The sequence below is a fragment of the Acomys russatus genome, chromosome 13, assembly GCF_903995435.1.
Source record: "Acomys russatus chromosome 13, mAcoRus1.1, whole genome shotgun sequence".
In the NCBI taxonomy this organism is placed as follows: domain Eukaryota; kingdom Metazoa; phylum Chordata; class Mammalia; order Rodentia; family Muridae; genus Acomys; species Acomys russatus.
Window position 1 is genome coordinate 6,225,471 of NC_067149.1, and position 18,520 is coordinate 6,243,990.

Below are 18,520 nucleotides of genomic sequence, written 5' to 3' on the forward strand. Positions count from 1 at the left end.
TTTTGCAACAAGCTGCAGATCAATGAAGGCTGGCAATTATGTTGTTAATCTCTCTGCTACTAATACTTTTACAAAAGTCTAGAAAATCCACTTATGACCCAATAAATTATATTCTTATCAAAGGTTTTAAAAAACAATAATCCCAATTATTTTCCAACCTCAGAGTATGCATCTAATGTAATTAAATCCAAGAAGAAGAAAAAGCATGCTGTTTGCTCATTTGAAGCAAAGCAGTTTACTTTAAAAATATGCTATGACAACAATGTTTTTAATCAACCACATCAGGTAATTTATAAGGTAGTTTATAAAATTAGTTAATTAATAGTTCATTGTACCTAATTTCCATATACTAACTAACTTACTTTTCAAATTTGTTTTGTTTTTGTTTGTTTGTTTTGGTTTTTTGAGACAGCATTTCTCTGTATAGCCTTGGCTGTCCTGGAGTTGCTTTGTAGACCAGGCTGGCCTCGAACTCACAACAATCCACCTACCAATGCCTCCTGAGTGCTGGTATTAAAGGTGTGCGCCACCATGCATTTTTGTTTATTTTTTTTGAGATAGTCTCTATGTTACTCCAGCTGTCCTGGAACTCACTATGTAGACCAGGCTGGCCTGAAACTCACTGAGATACACCTGCTCTTCCTAATGTGTACTATATTTAAAGGTGTGTGCCACCAGCCTGGATTCATGTTTTTAAAATATTAAGACAGTTTTCTCAGCAATTCTCAACCCTCTGCTAATTAGAAATGCCCGTTACTTAAATATTAGCCAGACTCATCTCACAATGTCAATATCGCTTGTACTAATTGAGGACATGCATGTAAAAGAGCCACCAAGATTCAGGCTGTCTTGAAATACATTTGTATTTTGCTAATCGAAGTGAGAGCAACGAGTTTGAAAAGGAGTTGCAACTGCCCATGTAGGCATGTACTTTCTGGTCAAAATACAATACTTGGTGTGCTCATGGATTCTTGGATCCCTGGTGACAACTCTTCCCTTCTGCTCTATGCATCCTCAAACCAGAGGCCAGTGTGCTTGGAAACACACTGGTCTCACATACATCAAGAAGGGTGGTGCCCAATCAAAGAACATACATGGGTTGGACCTAGGCCTACTACACATATGTAAGAGATGCGCAGCTTGTTAATCATGTGCATCCCCTAACAAGGGGAGAAGGACTTGCTTTTGAGTCTGCTGCCTGACTTTAAACCCCTTTTCCCCAGCTGAGCTGCCTTGTCTGGCCTCAGTAGGAGATGATGCACTTGGCCATACGGTGACTTTTTATTTGCCTGGGTGGGTTGGTAACCATGGGGTCAGGGGCTCCCTTTCTCTAAGAAGAAGGGAAGGGATGAAGAGGGGAAGGGGGCTCATAAGGGTAGGACCCGGAGGAGAGGAGGAAGGGGCTGTGATCAGGCTGTAAATTGATTAGATAAATAATCAATCAATAAATAAAAAACAGGAATGGTGATGAATTCTTTGAAGGCAGAAGCCATATGTCATTCAGAGTTGGATTTCTGCTAAGACTATGCATACAGCAGGGAATCAAAGAAGAGTGGCTCGATCAACATGTTCAGAGAAACAATATGTTGTAGAAAAACAGGCCTGAAGGAAGCTGGGAAATGCAGTTCTGAATAGAAAAGAACAGGTTTGTAAGAGTTAACAAGGCCTGTGTCACCTGCAAGTGGCTCAGGAAAGAAAAACTGGCTTGCACCATGGCTGTTGCACAAATTGACAAGCATGGCTTGTAAACACCAGAAAGCATGTGTCTGCAACAAGTTGTACAGCAAAAGCTTTTGCAGTTTTGCAACCTTCAATCTTTTAGAAAAGATGTAACTTTGTCAATAGAGTAAAATCAATGACAACCAAAAAAATGGCTATAAACCATAAAGCTGACTTTCTTATATAAAACCAGTTATAGAATATTCAAAGAAAAGAATTCAAGAACCTAGAGCTTTGTTTGGTTGGTTGTTGGTTTTATTTTTAATAAGAGGAGGAAGAAGAAAAGCAAACAAAATAAAACTCCTGGACATTATGGAATTAATAGCTTTTTACAGATCTTGACTTGACTCTCTATAATTTCCTGAGCCAAACCTGAGCCAAATCACACTGTTAATGCCAAGGCTCTCATTCTAGGGAACTATTAAAAATGGTACGTTTGCCCAGTGAGAAAGTTTGGGAATGTTCTAATACAGCCATTTCACATTTTTATGAGCATAGACAACAATGGAACATTTGTTTTGCTCCTGTGCTGTTAATTGCCAGTATTGTTGATCTCCAAACTTGTGGTGTTTTATATGAACAAATTATACACTCAGGTAAGCTTAGTTAGCGTATCATAAAAATGTAAAAACAATAGTCACTTAAAATAAAGGTGTATGTATGTATGGGTGGATGCATGTGTATATGTACATATGTATGTACATATATGTAAATGTGTGTATGTTCACAAAGGCATGTATGATATGTATCTGTGCCTACGTGTTCATGTTAAATGCTTGTATATAAATGTGTGTAAGAGTGTGAGTGTGTATGTAAGTGTATCTGTTGCTTTTTATATAGATTTTCCTGCCAGAATACTCCCTTAAGAAGAAACGGATACACAAAATGTCATTGATATAATTCCAAAATATCTCCCGGGCCAACCCCGTAATTTACCAATGCAAATGTTTGACTCCAACACAGAGAGGAGAGAAGTAGTTCCCCAACTCTCTGGCTGTGTCCACAGCTTACCAGCATGAACAGAGTGAGTCCTGTGTATTTTCAAGCCCTGTCTGCAGAAAGGTGCCTGCTGCCTGATTGTTGACTCCACGGGCATGTTCCAGCATGCTCTGCCAACCTGGCTCCCTGACAGTGTCTGTTCATTTTCCTGTCGTGGCATGCGGCAGCATTTGTACCACTAGGGTTGGACCGCACAGTGTTATCAGCAGGAGCCAAAGCCTTTTCTTGTTCAAAGTAATAATGAGATGCACAAAGGAATGGCAGGAAGAAAGGTGGCAAAGAGGCAGGCCTCAGGGGAAGAAAATTAAGGAAAGCTAGGTGCTATTCACAAAGGCTGAGATAAGACACCCCCTCCTCTGCCCCTGCTGCTTCTCTCGCCCTTAGAAAATTTTGGACATATATTTGAAGAAAAGGGTAAGTTGGGGGAACTTTTGAGTTCTAAAATCACTCCTTCCTGGAAAAGGCAGTGAATGAGTATATTTGACTGATCTGTATGCAGTACACTAGAAGTTTTCCAGGGCATTATGGTATGTGAGGTGGGACTGAGAGGGAAGCCTCCTGCCTCTTATTAAGAGTCATTCTGGGGAAAAAAAATACTAGAACATAGAAAGTGAGAGCATTGGTGGCAGGCTACATAGCCACTTCCCATGACACAACTTTCTCATTGTCAACAAGCCCCTCTTAGATGAGACACATGTTGGGAGGCACATCTACAATGTTAAGGCTCAGCCATCAGCAAACACAAGCTTTAGGCATGGTAATATGTTGAGTTAATTTATCAGTCAAATCCTAGAAGGGGTTAATGTAATCAACAGCCATTTTCAATTATCATCAAAAGCCAAGCACCTGAGGAATGAAAAACAAGGCAGGCTGAAATGAAAATGGAAGATACACAAGAAAGAAAGAAAGAAAGAAAGAAAGAAAGAAAGAAAGAAAGAAAAGAAAAGAAAGAAAAAAATTTCCATTCTTCTCCTAATTTATTGAAAACACTGTTTATTTTCTTCAAAGGTGGGCAGTCTGGAATTTAATGCCATCTTTTCCTAGTTATCTACCCTCTGTGACCTGCTTTTCTCAGAGGAACATTAGGAAATATGCTTACTTACTTTATAGAATTCTGGTAAGAGATAAAAGAGGAGAGCTCCAAACTAGACACTGAGCATTGGTTAGCTTATTTTTGTCATCTGCCTTATCTGGTTCTCTGTCATTGAATAGTTGGCCTTTTGATTCCTGTTAGATCTATCGATTTGACTGCACTGCTCTCAATATAGCCTGCGGTGGAAATTTGTGATTTCTTCACGAAACAGGAAGTATGCAAGGAGGGAAAATACTCTCTGCCAGACTCATGCCCACAGTGGAAGTCACAGGTCCTGTTGGCCTGACTCTCATCAGCAGTGAAAGAGCTGACCCTCTCAGAACTCAGTCATATCCCTCCCTGTCTGCCTCCATGCAGAGCAGGTCAAGTTGTGGCAAATCCTGTGTGCACTGCTGAATGAGTTCCACACACCTATGGGAAGAACCAACACCTGTTCAATTAGAAATTGGAAGTGATTATTTGGTTGTTTCAACACCTCATAATCAAGGATGATGTTTTCCATGACCCCCTTCCCGTGGAGACCCTTCCAGGTGAATGGGGGCTAAACACGTTCGGTCCAAAAGCTCTTTGCAAAAAGGCCCACATTCTGGCAAGCAGCCCAGTCTTGAAATGGTGCTGAAGGAGTCCATTGACACGCCTAATGACTTCATAATCACTGGATATTTTTTAGCCCCTTCCTGCCTGGTAATATATTCACAGAAAATAAAAATGCAAGTACATCTCTGTTCTTTTACTCCATTCCTTATACATTTTCACGGGTATGTATGCATAGCTGTGTACCCTATTGGATTCATTATGCGGCTAATAATTCTTCCTGTCTCATCACAAATTTTCACTTCAAAAAAAATTTCTGTTCTAGTTTTATTTCTGTTGCTAAGATTAGATACCCGTACAAAAACAACTTGGGAACAAAGGAACTTATTTCATATTGTAGCTCCAGTTCATCTCTGTAAGGAAGTCAAGGCAGTAATGTATTAAACTAGTCATAATCAACAGTCAAGAACAGAAGAAAATGGATAAAAAAAAAACTGCTTGCTGCTTGTGCTCAGATCAAGTTTTCCACTATTATATAGCACAAGATAGGGAATGGTGCCGCCCACAGTTGGTTGGGCATTCTCAAATCAATTAATTTAAGACAATTTCCCATAGACATACCCACAGGACAACCCAATGTAGTCAACTCCTTGTTAAAACTCTCTTCTCAATTAATTCCAGGTTGTGTTATATAGGCAATTATAACTTCTCCATATAGACATACCAGAATAAGTGCTTATCTATTTTAAATCATAAGTCAAGAGAATTAACCACGCCAAGTCCATGGATAATTTAGATGCACTGAAAATCCATCCTTCTTGTCAAAAAAGACAAAATCTAAAATGGCCTCTAAGCCTCTGTGCAATCTGTTCAGGTTCTGAGCTCATCATCAGAAAGTTACAGTTTTTCCCTTTGATGCTCTGACTCAGTGCCTCGAGATAACATTGTTTTTCAAGAGGGTGTTATAATTACATTTTCTGGGATGACTGAAAACTCAAAGGCCAAAGAGAGGCCTTGAATCACAGACCCATATCATTGCTGAGACACTTCTTAACGTATTACCTTCCTCCAGCTCTCTGGTAAAGGGCCTATAGGTGATACCTGAGACAGAGAGGAAGTCGTCCACTGAAGTGATGTCATCCACAGCCTCAGTTAGCACTCGGACCTGCTTTTCCCACTGGTCTTTGAAGACATCCATGTTGTCCTGAGCAACTTTGCTCTGTGGCCGGGCAGCCAGAGTGAGGGCAGCATTGATGACCTGTTGGGTAGAAGACACTAGGACATAATGATCACACTCTTTAGAAGAGAGAGAAGCAGGTCAAAGCACATGTTGGAACTCCAGACCTTAAAGTTACTTCAGATACATGACTTGTTATTCTTCAGTACAATCAAAAAAACACAGAAGACAAAAATGCTAGCAGCTACTAGTACATTTTGCTGCTTCTTTTGAAGAGATAGTAATTAGCCTCAGGTTTTAAAAAGTGTTTGCTGGCCAAGTCTAATTTTCTTAGCACAGATGTGTGAGAAATATATCCCTTGCTTTCTGCATGTGCAAGCTTATAATTTACTTATTGAGATAAGACAAATAAATGTGGAACATTTAAGCCACAACCCCAAACAAACAGAATCAAGTCAATATAAGCCAAAATGATGATAATTGCCACTATAATCCTGAATACACTGAGTGGTTGGGATTTCTTTTTGAGAAAAGAAAAACCTTAAATGCTTCAAGATTGACAGTTAAAGATTTTCCAGATAGGAAATAGTGGAGCTGGAACTGGGTGCAGATATGGCACAGTGGGGGAAGTGACTTCCACAGGGCCTTGGTTTGGATGCCTAGAACATAGGTATGTGGCAGAACATACTTATATCCCAGCCTGACAAGGTACTGAGGAAAGTGAATTTCTGAAGCTGTCACAGTGATCAGCTAGCTTAGCCAAATCCATGAGCTGACACATGAGATGTGTGAGAGACACTTGATAAAAATACATAATAATAATGTAGAGAATAGTAGAAATGGACCTATCACCTCCATGTGCATACCTGCACCAGCAGGTACATACACGCCACACATAAGATGATAGATAGATAGATAGATAGATAGATAGATAGATAGATAGATAGATAGATAGATGATAGACAGATACATTGATAGATACACAGATAGAGAGGGAGAGAGAGGGAGAGAGAGAGAGAGAGAGAGAGAGAGAGAGAGAGAGAGAGAGAGAGAGAGAGAGAGAGAGAGAGAGAGAGAGGGTTCTGTGTATAGAGGGTCCTGACTCTCAAGATACCAGGGACTTCAGAAGCCAAGTGAAAGGCACTTACCTGGGGACACAGGCTGTCGATTTGTGTGGCTGCCATCCTGACTAATTTCACCCCTTCCTCATTGTTGGAGATGGAACAGGCCAAATTGGCAACCTGTGTGGAAGAACAGTGATGTGAAAAGTTGAGTTGAGAAAAAGAGAAAGAAGAAGAAAAAGAGGAGTGAACTTGTACTTTTCCGAGAGGTGTCACTCACATCCGGCATCCCATCACCAGTGTTTCAAGGCACTGTTCTGTGCTAAGTCATGGGATACTACTTTGTGAATTTAGGCATATCTACCAGAAGAGGAGACTGCTATTAAAGAACTGCTACTTCAAGATACCCAAGCATATGCAGGCATAGGGTTTAAATGAGGTACTTTGGACATTCCTCTCCTATGTACTAGCAGTTGTGCTCACTCTCTCTTGAGCCCCCAAAGACTCATAATTCAGTAAAGAATACAGTGATCTTGGCTACACCCATCCTTGACCCTTTTTATTGATGGAAATACTACATGTGGTGTTTGGCAGTTCAGATAGTTATCATATGCTGAATCAGAGCTGTCTACAAATGGAATCCACATCTCCTAAAGATGCCAGTCTACCCAATGCAATGCACTTGTGTTAGAAAGAATATATGACCCAGCAGGTACTAGTGCAATACATAGAAAACGATATGGTTCAATTCTGCCATAAAAGCATACATACTTGGTATTTCAAAAACACTAAATACTCCAAAACAGAAAAAAATTCAACTTCCCAGAAAAAAAACATAAAGCAAACAAATAATCAAACAAACAAACCCCCCAAAAAACCCACCCAGCTCTACTTAGGTTATTTTTTCTCATCAAGGAATGAGAGTTGGTAATACAAGGTCAGATTGATTGTCCAAGGTCAATAGTACACAAAGCTGCCATTAAAACTCTGATCCGTTCCATCAGGCTGCTGTCAAGAAATCAGGAGATTGAGGATTAGAGAGACTAAATGGAGGAGATGGGCAGTGAGGGCTGGGAGCAGCACAGCCAGAGCAGTGAACTGGCAGAGAGACAGCACCCTGGTACCTCTGGACCACATGCATTTTGAATTCAGGATGTCTCTGGCCTCTACAACAGTCTGCTTACCTGGCAGATGCCATAATGCTCTAGGAAAATAAAAGGAAGCACACATTTGCATATTTCCAAAGGTAAAGGAAACCTGAGTTGTGTAGTGCAGAGCAGTGCATGGAATGCAGAGCAGGCATGTTAGGAAAGCTTAGCCTTCTAAGGAGCTGTGAGTTCTCTGCAAACAGAAAGATGTTTCCTTATTAGTAACTGGGAGGGCACTTTTTGTGAAGGTAGGGGCACTTTCAAAGATGATTTCAATACACCATCAGAGTAAGAGTTGCTTTTTGAAAATTAGTAAGAAAGATGAAGGATACTTTGTCTATTACAATGAAAATAAAAGCTGCCAACATCACAGGGCTAATGAGTTACAAATAGTATCTTCTCTTTCTTGTTACCTGCATTTAAATTTTTTTCGTATGACTTTCCCTATTACACTTAGCATTTGAAATAAGTCTTAGAAAAGAAAAATATGGTGTTCCTTATTCACAGTAAAGGACACTAAATGGCAACGGGCACAAAGTTTTTGAGAAGTGACCCAGGGATTAATACTGAGGTCTCCCAATTTTGGTTTTCTTTCGTTGTAATTCATTGTTTCTATTCTGCATTTTGGTAAGTACTTGTAATATTTGTATATATTTTCAAAGATTTATTTCAGTTTTAATTATGAGCATGTATATGCATCTGTGTGGCAGGTGTGTGTGCTCTGCAGAAGACAAGAGATATCAGCTCCTCTTGTAGCTACAGTTACAAACAGCTCTTAGCCACCTCACATGAGTGCTAGAAACCAAACTTGGGTTGTCTCAGTGAACTGTGCAATCTGTTACATGCTAAACCGTATCTCCAGTATTTTCTATATGTTTATTCATTGTACATTCCAAATGACTAATTCAGTATCCAGTACAGGTCTTTCATATGTGTGGATTAAATTGCTAAAGAATAACTGTTACCATAAGTCTGTAGAAGTTACAATCTACAATAATTTGAAATATGATTTCCATAGGAGGGACTCAACACTGAGCTATGACTATTTGGCTACACAAATTTCCACCAGCTATCTGTTCCTTAGTTTTTACCCATTCTCTATTAAACATTCTAGTTGTTGACATGAACTGAGAAAGCAGGATAGTGTGAATTTTTTCAGAAACATTTATTCATTTAAGTTTGGTCTTTTAATCTTCAATTGAATCTTTCACCTTGACATTTCACAACCTTTTACACCCTGAGATACCAGCTTTATGAGACAGCTGATTGTTCTATTCCATCCTTCTTTGGTAAGTGAGACAGAGTTAATATCTTTTTTGTTTTTAAAAAACAATGAACAGTTAAAGAGTGTTGCATGACACTACCATGAAAATAAAAGTACTCCAAAAGCCAAGCCTGGGTTAATATTTTCTCCTATCTCTTTAAAAATATAATAACAGCACTGTCAATGAAATAATAGCTCTGATTCCTGAATGGCTACAAGGAAAAGGGAGATGGAAACAAGAACCAGATGGTGTGTCTCATAGAAGGGCATGGAGAGAGCTAGTGTTGATTGTCAACTTGACAGAATCCTGTATCACCTAGGAAACAGGCCTCCAGGCCCATCTGTGATGGCTTACTGAGATTGGGTTAGCCTCTACACACGCTGGTGGGGAGTTATCCAGAGTAGTTGAAATGAAGTGGGAAGCTCACTCTAAGCATGGGCAGCACAATTCCTTTGGGTTGCATCTTCCACTGGATTAGAGAAAGTGAGCTGAGCACAAGTGTTCAGGGTCCTTTGTTCTCAGACTATGGCTGCAATGTGACCAGCTGCCTTAAGTGAATGTCACTTTAACTTCCCTACCAAAATAGACCATATCCTGGAACTGTAAGCTAAATGTATCCATTCTCTCATAAGTTGCATTTGCCAGGGTATTTTAGAAGCAACATGAAAAGTAATTAAGAAAGCCATAGCACTTTTTATAAAATATTTTCCTCTACCAAGTAAATACCCTAAAATTGATCAGTTTGTAAAATTAACTAAAATTGACTGAAAATATACAAGAGGTAAAAAACAAGTGTGAAACAGCACATCAGGACTTCCATTATGAAAGCCCTGACGGGTGGAAGAAGGTCATAACACCTGAATATCCTGAAGAAAATAATCTACAAGCAAATGCAAATATATAAATCAACAAATGAATAAATTAACATGTGTTTATTAAGCCAAAGACACTTAAACATTGGCTAAATATGTGTTGCTACTATGGAGTTATTCATATTTAAGAAGCATGATGTGCTGTGTTGATTCCTTTAAAAAATAGATAAGGAAGATAAATGAGAAATTGTGAGTGTTTACTGCTCTTCCAGAGGACCTGAATTCAGTTCCTAGAACCCATATCAAGAAACTCACAGCCTCTTGCAACAACAGCTCCAGGGGGATCTGACACCATTTTCTGCCCTCCAAAAGTACCTATTCTCAAGTGCAAAAACCTCCCCCATACACATACATAGTTTCTTTTAGTTTAAAAGAGATAAATCAAAATATTGGCTAAATAGGTGGGGGTAGAAAACAAATAAGGCTGGCCAGCTTTTCATAACTATTGAAGTTATGTGACACATGATGACCTATTATATATTTGCTATTCACTACTTTGAGATGCAGAAAAAAAATTATAATAAAAAAGATTTAACACCCACACCCACCCACATCACCAGCTCTGGAAGACTTTTTTACATTTCTATGTGTTAAACAAAAGCTTAGTAAAACAGAAAGGTCTGAATATGGTTGGAGCTGGAGCTTATGAACAAGTGAGTGTGTTGGCCAAGTACAGAAGAGAGTCCTGTCCAGACCAGTGCTGGCTGTTGGCTCTAGTAGAAGACAGGCCTGGAGGAGAATGGGATGGAAAACAGCTGGACTCTTGCAAAAGAAAGAGATGCCAACCACCAAAACCCAGATGGTGACAGGTTTTTCTTCCTAAATCTTTTTTGGTTTCTTGTCCTTTGTTTAAATAAACTCCATTGTGACTTCAGGCTAAAGTAGAAGCTCACCACCCAACACAACCCAGCTGGAGGGGCAAAGCAGGAAACACTGGGCAGGAACAAACAGCTGGCAACCTCCAGTGTCTTCCAATCATTTATTCTCTTTAATTTATACAGATCTAAAAATCCTAACGTCTGGCAGCCCTACTCTCCAAAGTACCCCTACGTTTAATTCCACTTAAAATCAAAATTCCATTTACCTTCTATTGTATTAGGAAACATGCTGCAAGGATTGTGAATAGCATGCTAAGGACTGCAGTATCTCAAAAGGCAGGGTCTGTGTTTGAAACTGGTCATGGATGTTATCCAAATCCCTGCCTTCCTTGATTCACTGTGGCTTGAATTCCTCTGCTTCCCCCACAGCTACTGCCATTATCATGGCTCTGAGAAGACTTTCATATATTTTGATTTTTATAGCTCTGTTAGCACATGGCTTAGTCTTCCAAGTAGCCCCCAGTGCAATGGCTCTCAACCTAAGGGTTGTGACCCCAGATCCTTTCACAGTGATCTCCTAAGACCATCAGAAAATGCAGACATTTACATTACAATTCATAACAGTAGCAAAACTACAGTTATGAAGTAGCAATGAAAATAATGTTATGGTTGAGTATTATCACAACATGAGGAATGTATCAAAGGATCACAGCATTTAGGAAGGTTGAGAATCACTGCTCTAATGAGTAAAGTAGCTTGCACTAACATTTCCACACTAGCCTATGGACTCTGCATGCAGCAAATGCCTCATAACTGGTCCTCATCATCTACTCTACCTGCAACTTGAACAAAATAGAAATTTCCTCAGTTGAATAAAATATCCTATTTTTTTTAAAAGGAAGACTCATCTCTGTGGTCATTTTTGCGCAATGGGACTAAAAGTGAAGGGACAAAGAGAAAATTAATGTCATTAAACATTAGAAAAAGATAAGCAAAACACAGACACTAGACAGTGACTAGGGTACAGACTGCAGCCCTGAAGTCATTATGCAGTCTGATTAAATTTGAGACAATTGTGAATCCTGCTTGAGTCAACCAAGCAGGTGACATTATGAGATGTCCACGCACAGCTTGGTTTGGCCTTTTCTTTCTCCATTCCTGAATTATTTACAGTTTAACGGAAACAACAAGTTATCCACCTTCCTGGAGGCCTAGAAAACATTAAAGTTTATCATAGGATATTAAATTGGGGGCTATTAAAATTTATGTTGGATGGGCTATAAGCATGGCGGGCAGATCTGTTGGGTGAATCAATTGCATTATATCTGCAGTGAAGAGGAGTCCTCCTCCTGAACTTCAGAAAGAGAATTAAATTGGCTAAGTAAAAGCTGAAAAAGACTGAGCCGGTATTTTATGTGTGACTTCTGTCCTTAGAGCAAGCTGTCTTTGCACAAAAGAAGCTTGGCAGTCATCACTATACCATGTGCTTGATCTTAGAGAATCTGAGGTATTGGGAACTACACTCTGTTAGTACAGTGGATGCCTATGTAAAAAAAAAAAGGGGTGGTGGTTTCTGCCTGCAATCACAGCCCTGTAGTGGTGGCTGCAGAAGGGTAACTGGAGTTTGTTGACCAGCCAGCCCAATTCAGTCAGTGAGGTCCAGGTTCAATGAGGTGAAGAAGAACTGGAAATACCCTACTTTGGTGTCTGACCCACACACACACACACACACACACACACACACACACACACACACACACACTCCACATCAGGAAGATCTTTGGAAATTCAGCCAAGAAGTACTCGTTGCTATTAGCTCAGATCCATCCAATATATTGTGAAGAGTTTAGGTAACCATCCTTTCATCTTTTTTACTGACTGCCCAGTGAGTCAAGGTTGCCTTCTGTTTAGTGATTACTGTACTCTTTTCTTTACTTGGAAAGCACTCAGTAAGCAGGTGAGACAAGCAATACAATTAGAAAGCTGAGGCAGAAAACATTAAGTGAAACCTGTGCCAAATTATCCAGTACAATAAGTTGCTTCCTGAACTCAGTTTGTATTATGATTGGCATGTACTCCCTAACTTTTTACTGAATAAAACCACCTGTTCAACATTCCCAAGAAACTCATGGAATGGAGAGCTGATCAGATCCATGCCAATCCCCCGTATAAATATATTATAAACATTTAAATGCACGAATGCCAATTTGGGGGCTAGAGAGATGGTTCAGCATGTGGGAACACATACTGATCTTGCAGAAGACCCAAGTTAGTTCATAGCATCCACACCGGGTGGCTCACAACTGCTATAACTCCGGCTTCAAGAGAATCCCTCTGATGATTCTAACCTGTGCAGGCACCTACCTTCAACTTATGACTACCTACACACAGGTATATACACATAAATATAAATAAAAAATTTTAAATTAATTTTGAAATAAACTCGAGTCTTAGTTGAACACTTACAAAACCAAAACAAATTGAAAGCCAATATACCTGTAAGACTACTGTGCCCCTTAATTTAAAAAAGCTAAACTTAATTATGAAATTAATTTTAGGCACTTAACTCCAAAGAGATATGAGGTACAGCTGAGTCATGAGAACACTTTCCTCCTTTTTCTGGCCCTGGAAATCAAATTACATGTTCAAATATTTGTGGTTTCTGTTCAATTCCAAACATGGAACATACTCCATGCACTCAACCCCAAATGCTATACCATTTCATAAATTTTTATACCTTTGGGTAACATAATCATGTTTTAAGTGTTACATACTTTTGAAATGAAACAAAGTAGTAATTCACAGGTCCATAATGCACTTGCTCCTTGTGTTAATATTTCATCATCATTGCAAACTTGATGATAGAAATGAACCCATTTACTAATAAAAAGGTATGATTAGGTACCACTAGTTAGTCCATGCCCATATCAAGACAGAGAGAGGGGAAGGTAGCAGAATTCCATGAACACAGTTGTTCTCTGTGACAAGGAGCACTTTGGACTCCACCTGGAGCTTTATCCACTTTCATGCAGTGATATAACATTCTACATGAAGGCGTTATTATGGACTGCAGCTTATGTCTAGACACCAACCAAGGTTCTTATAAATCCTCACCCCTAGCTAGGCGGCTATTCACAGATGCAGGCTGCAAGGAAAGGGAAAGTCAGTTGTCTTTAGCACAGTTTCTTGTGTTGAGCATGTTCCAGTGGATGCTCCCTATGCTTATGCACATGTAGATGGCACTAAGTAGACTGGGTTGCAAGTTAAACATTATTCATGCAAAGAGGAACCTCCATTTTGATGATAAGACATAACTTTAGTAATTCCATGGTATCTGCGGGGATTGGTGCCAAGCCCCTAAACCAAAGTGGTGATCTGTTTTAAAAGTTCACAGTCTGATGAATATTACTGAGGAGATGAAGAGGAGGCAAAAATAAATAGTGACGGGTTCTGAGATGAACAAATGCCTTAGAGGTCAAGAACTCTTCCTGCTCTTCAGTTCCCAGCACTCATGTTGGAAGGATCATAGTTTCTGGTCACTGCAGTTCCAGAGGACCTGATATTCTCTTCAGGTCTCCACAGGCACCACCCCACGATCACATATCCATAAATAAAAATAAAGAGTTAGGAAATTCTATTTCTCCTTGTTCGTTTTTAGAGACAGGGTTGCTGTGTGTAGTGTGGCTGTCCTTGGCTTTGTAGATGAAACTGGCCTCAAATTCACTGAGAACCACCTGCCTCTGCCTCACTGAATGCTGGGATTACAGGTGTGTACCACTGCACCTGGCCAAAAAAAAAAAAAAAAAAAACCTCTACTTTATATGTTGTCACTATGCATAGCATGTAACAGATAACATCTCAGTGTCTTTTGATACTATTTATTTCCTTTCATATTCCAAATATTCTCAATTTTCTAGGAAAATTTACATGTTTTCAATACTTTATTTTCACTAATGTTGTTTTACTCTTCAGCAAATCAGTTCCCTCTCGTTATGCAGCTAGTTGGTTTCACCAGTGTTTACTATTACTCACACAAAAAACAGTCTCTTCTGGCTTCATTTTGGCTCTTATCAGAGGTGGAATTTCTGGGTGAGGAAGCTTCCTCTGGGACTTGGCATAGGACCACAAAGCTGGTAGAAGGTTCTTATCAATGAGCAGATTTGAACCTTCAAACAACCTCATCCCTGCCCTGTCTTCTAGACAGTTCTCTCACCATGACATCCTGGTGCCTGTCTGAATATCTATTCTGTAGACCACAAGCAGACATCAGGATTGCTTAAGAAGATGCTACCCATTACCCCAGGCATACTGTCAACCCCTGGAGGACAGAAACCTCCAACACACCTAGTACATAGCTGGGATGATGGCAACAATTCTTAACCTTTGCGTCCCAACCCCTTTGAGGTGCAACGACCCTTTCACAGTGGTTTCCTAAGATCATCAGAAAACACAGATATTTACATTGTGATTTGTAACTGTAGCAAATTTAGTTATGAAGTAGCAATGAAAATAATTTTATGATTGGAGGTCACCACAACCTGAGGAGCTGTATTAAAGGGAGGCAGCATTGTGAAGGCTGAGAACCACTGGACTACTGATAGCTCAAGTACATCAGACGTAAGTAAATAAGTAAATACCTAGGCCCCCAAGTCTCTATTGTGTTATGGAATGGATTGAATTATTGAATTATTCAGCTTTCTACAACTTCATCACACTCAAGAGCACCCTCAAATTCCATGATCTGGAATTAGGGCAGTGATATATTCATATATTCCCCATAACACTTTTTTTTTTTTTTTTTTTTTGCAGTTTAACATCAGTCAGCATTTGTCAGCTAAGAACCAGATCAACTAGATACACCATCCTGTTCCACAGAACTGCAGAGAAAATTCTTTGCAATCCCATCATCAGTCCTTGCACCCTCGTCTGTAGTTAGACATCTATGACAACACAAATCTGCATGTCTAAGGCTCCTCTGGGGTGCAAAATAGCTCCTCTGCTTGTGTTCTTAGGGATACATGCACCACTAGCGAATGCTGTGTGCATGCCTCTGCCTAAATTAAAGTGATCAGTCTGCCCTGGTGACTTTAATGGAGGTAATCACCAGCTCACATTCATGAACAAATTGATGTGCCTGCTTCCTCGCTGAATCACTCAGAATAAATCTATACCCTTCATATATAAAAACCTCAGTGGCTTAAAATAATGCAATAAAACATCTCCTAATGCGCTCTTGAAGCTGCTTCATCAATAATGTGCTGTTATGTGAAAAGGATAGCAGAGCCTTCTCTTATGTTATCTGAAATCATGCAATAGATGTAATCCCCTTTTAATTACCAAAGACCTCCTGAGATTTCATTTTCTCTATCTTCACATCAAGGAAGTGAAGTACCATTACACCCTGCTATTATTTTTCTTCCCACAGTCCCATGAAAATAAATATAATCTTCACTTATTTCTAGTGCATAAAAGATGTTGATTTTTATATATGTAGGTTGAACATTGTAGTCTGGGAACTTGCATCTAGTGATGGATATGAGCTATATTAAGCCATCCAGTGCTCGATGTTTTGTGGTGTCCAGGAACATTTGCAGAATGAAGAGCCTGATGTGTAAGTGAGAACACTCTCTTCCGGTAGCCTGGTGACAAGTAGAACTCTAGAGATAAGACCACAGCCAAGAGTCCAACCATTTTAACCATTAAAGAATCTGTTCTTTCAGACCCAATTCCAACATAATGAGAGACAGCCCAGAGATCTCATTTTGTTCCAGATTGTCTTTAGGGATTTATGAAGACTGAATCCTTTATAAAAAGCACCTCTACCAATTAAATTCCTAGCAGTATATCAAAGTAAATTAACATTCCATAAGTCTCTAAAAAACTTTCTATTCACAATCACCCATAGGGATCAATTTTACTGTCTATAAAACCCTCACTACTTAACACATTGCTTTATGCACTATTTATAATATGTGTACATGAGTGGAACATGCACACATATACAAGTATACAAAATACACAGAGATATACATCTTCAATGAAACTTTAAGATGGCTTTACAGCTCTACAGGACTTAACTTGTTGCCCTCTTCAGCCCTCCACAGGCACCACTATGCCCATATACATGAACATAAATAAAAGAGTATTTATCCCTGAGCCCACTATGGTCTCATACGAGACCTGAAACAAAGAATGAACATGAATATCACTCCATGGCAGCCCTGCTATCCTGAATTTTCTTGAATGCCTGTCTTGTGAGCCCATAAATTTTCCCAAGTCTTCCTTTGTATCACTGATGGTCAATCAGTTAGAATTCATTGCTAAGAAAACAAAGTAAATATTCACTGAGTTCATATTTTCCCTCCCGGACAGTACAACACTTGATTAGTTTACGATGGTCCTTAGAATCTCTAGGCTTTCCTGCCAGCCTTTGGACAAAATACATAAGAACAAACAATGTTCCTCCTCTAATTTCATCCTCATGTTTTGTAAATAAAGTTTTACTGGAACACATCTTTGTCAATGTACGTATTGTCTATGACTGTTGATTTGTAGTGACAGATATCACCTAACACACAACCCAAGAAGAGGGGGTATCTACTCCTATCCAGAAAAGGATTGTCAATCTCTGGTTTAGATTGTATCTAGGTCAGAATCAAGGATTCATTTATACAAGTTTGTCAAATACTCCAAAGCATCTTCAAGATAGTAATTAAACAATGTTTATGGTACTTGTGTCATAATTACATTTCTTTTAAGTTAAGTAGATCAGGGCTGGAGAGATGGCTCAGTGGGCAAATACTTGATGTCCAAGTATGAGGACTGGAGTTTAATCCCTGTACCTCACGTAAATGTCAGGTGGTCACAGTGACCCACCTGAAAACTTAGCAAGTAGAAAGACAGAGACAGAGCATCCTAGAGCAAACTGGCTATCTGTATTATCGGAATTGGTGAGCTCCAGGTTCAGTGTAGAAGCCTGCCTCAATATACAATGTGAAGTGTTAAAAGAAAACAATTGACATCAAAATTAGGCCTCTGTGCACATCCACAGATGTGTATATGTACCAGAACACACACACACACACACACACACACACACACACACACACACACACACACACACACGCATGCATCTATATGCATATGCAGCATACCCCACACATGACCTAAACAAATAATAAATGAGTAAGTAGCTAAGTGGATCAGAAATAGGTGAATGTTTTTAACATATAAAAATATGTATAGTCCAAAGTCAACTTATCAATGTTAAATTTTGTGAGACCAGTAAAAAATAAGAAGAGGAACAGGAGGATCAAATATGGTACAAGACTTGTAGAAGAACTTTTAGGATGCTATGTCAGCTTCAAACAATTGCATAAGAAGTTTGCCAGTGAGCAGTCAAAGAGGAGAACACCTGGGTTTGTAACCAGGTGGGTATTTTCTCCAACTGTAGCCATACCAGTTAACCATTCATGAAACTGGAAGATTACCCCCAGAGGCCTCCTGATATTAATGACATAGCATCCTCTGTAGTCATGATCTCTTTTGATAGGCTGCCTGTTCCAACTCATTCCCAAGACTTGCTCTCCATCCTGGGCTTGAGCCAAGTGCATAAGTAATCCAACTACACGATCCAGTTTATATCCAAGAGAAGGAAGTAGCACCAGGAGCCCCAGGACAAAAATCCATGCATTCATCACTGTAATGGGTACTTTCAGAGTGAGAAGCATTGTGAACTATACACTTGAGATCCACCTTCAGAGTTCACTTCAGTCGTTTACATATGTTTTGTGGAGATGGTATGAGTCGTGCACTCTACCACTCAGTGAAAGGG

The 18,520-nt window shown here is 39.5% G+C and overlaps 1 protein-coding gene across 2 annotated transcripts in view; it reads right to left on the reverse strand.

Annotated features, from left to right (window-relative positions):
* The window catches only part of Ctnna2 (catenin alpha 2), a 1,128,304-nt gene that overhangs the window by 107,570 nt on the left and 1,002,214 nt on the right, over positions 1 to 18,520 (reverse strand). For both annotated transcript variants that reach the window (XM_051154752.1, XM_051154753.1), the window contains exons 10-11: positions 6,671 to 6,763; positions 5,447 to 5,603 (exon numbers count right to left, since the gene is read on the reverse strand). In XM_051154752.1, the coding sequence (XP_051010709.1) occupies positions 5,447 to 5,603; positions 6,671 to 6,763 (250 nt within the window). The remainder of the gene's footprint in view (positions 1 to 5,446; positions 5,604 to 6,670; positions 6,764 to 18,520) is intronic.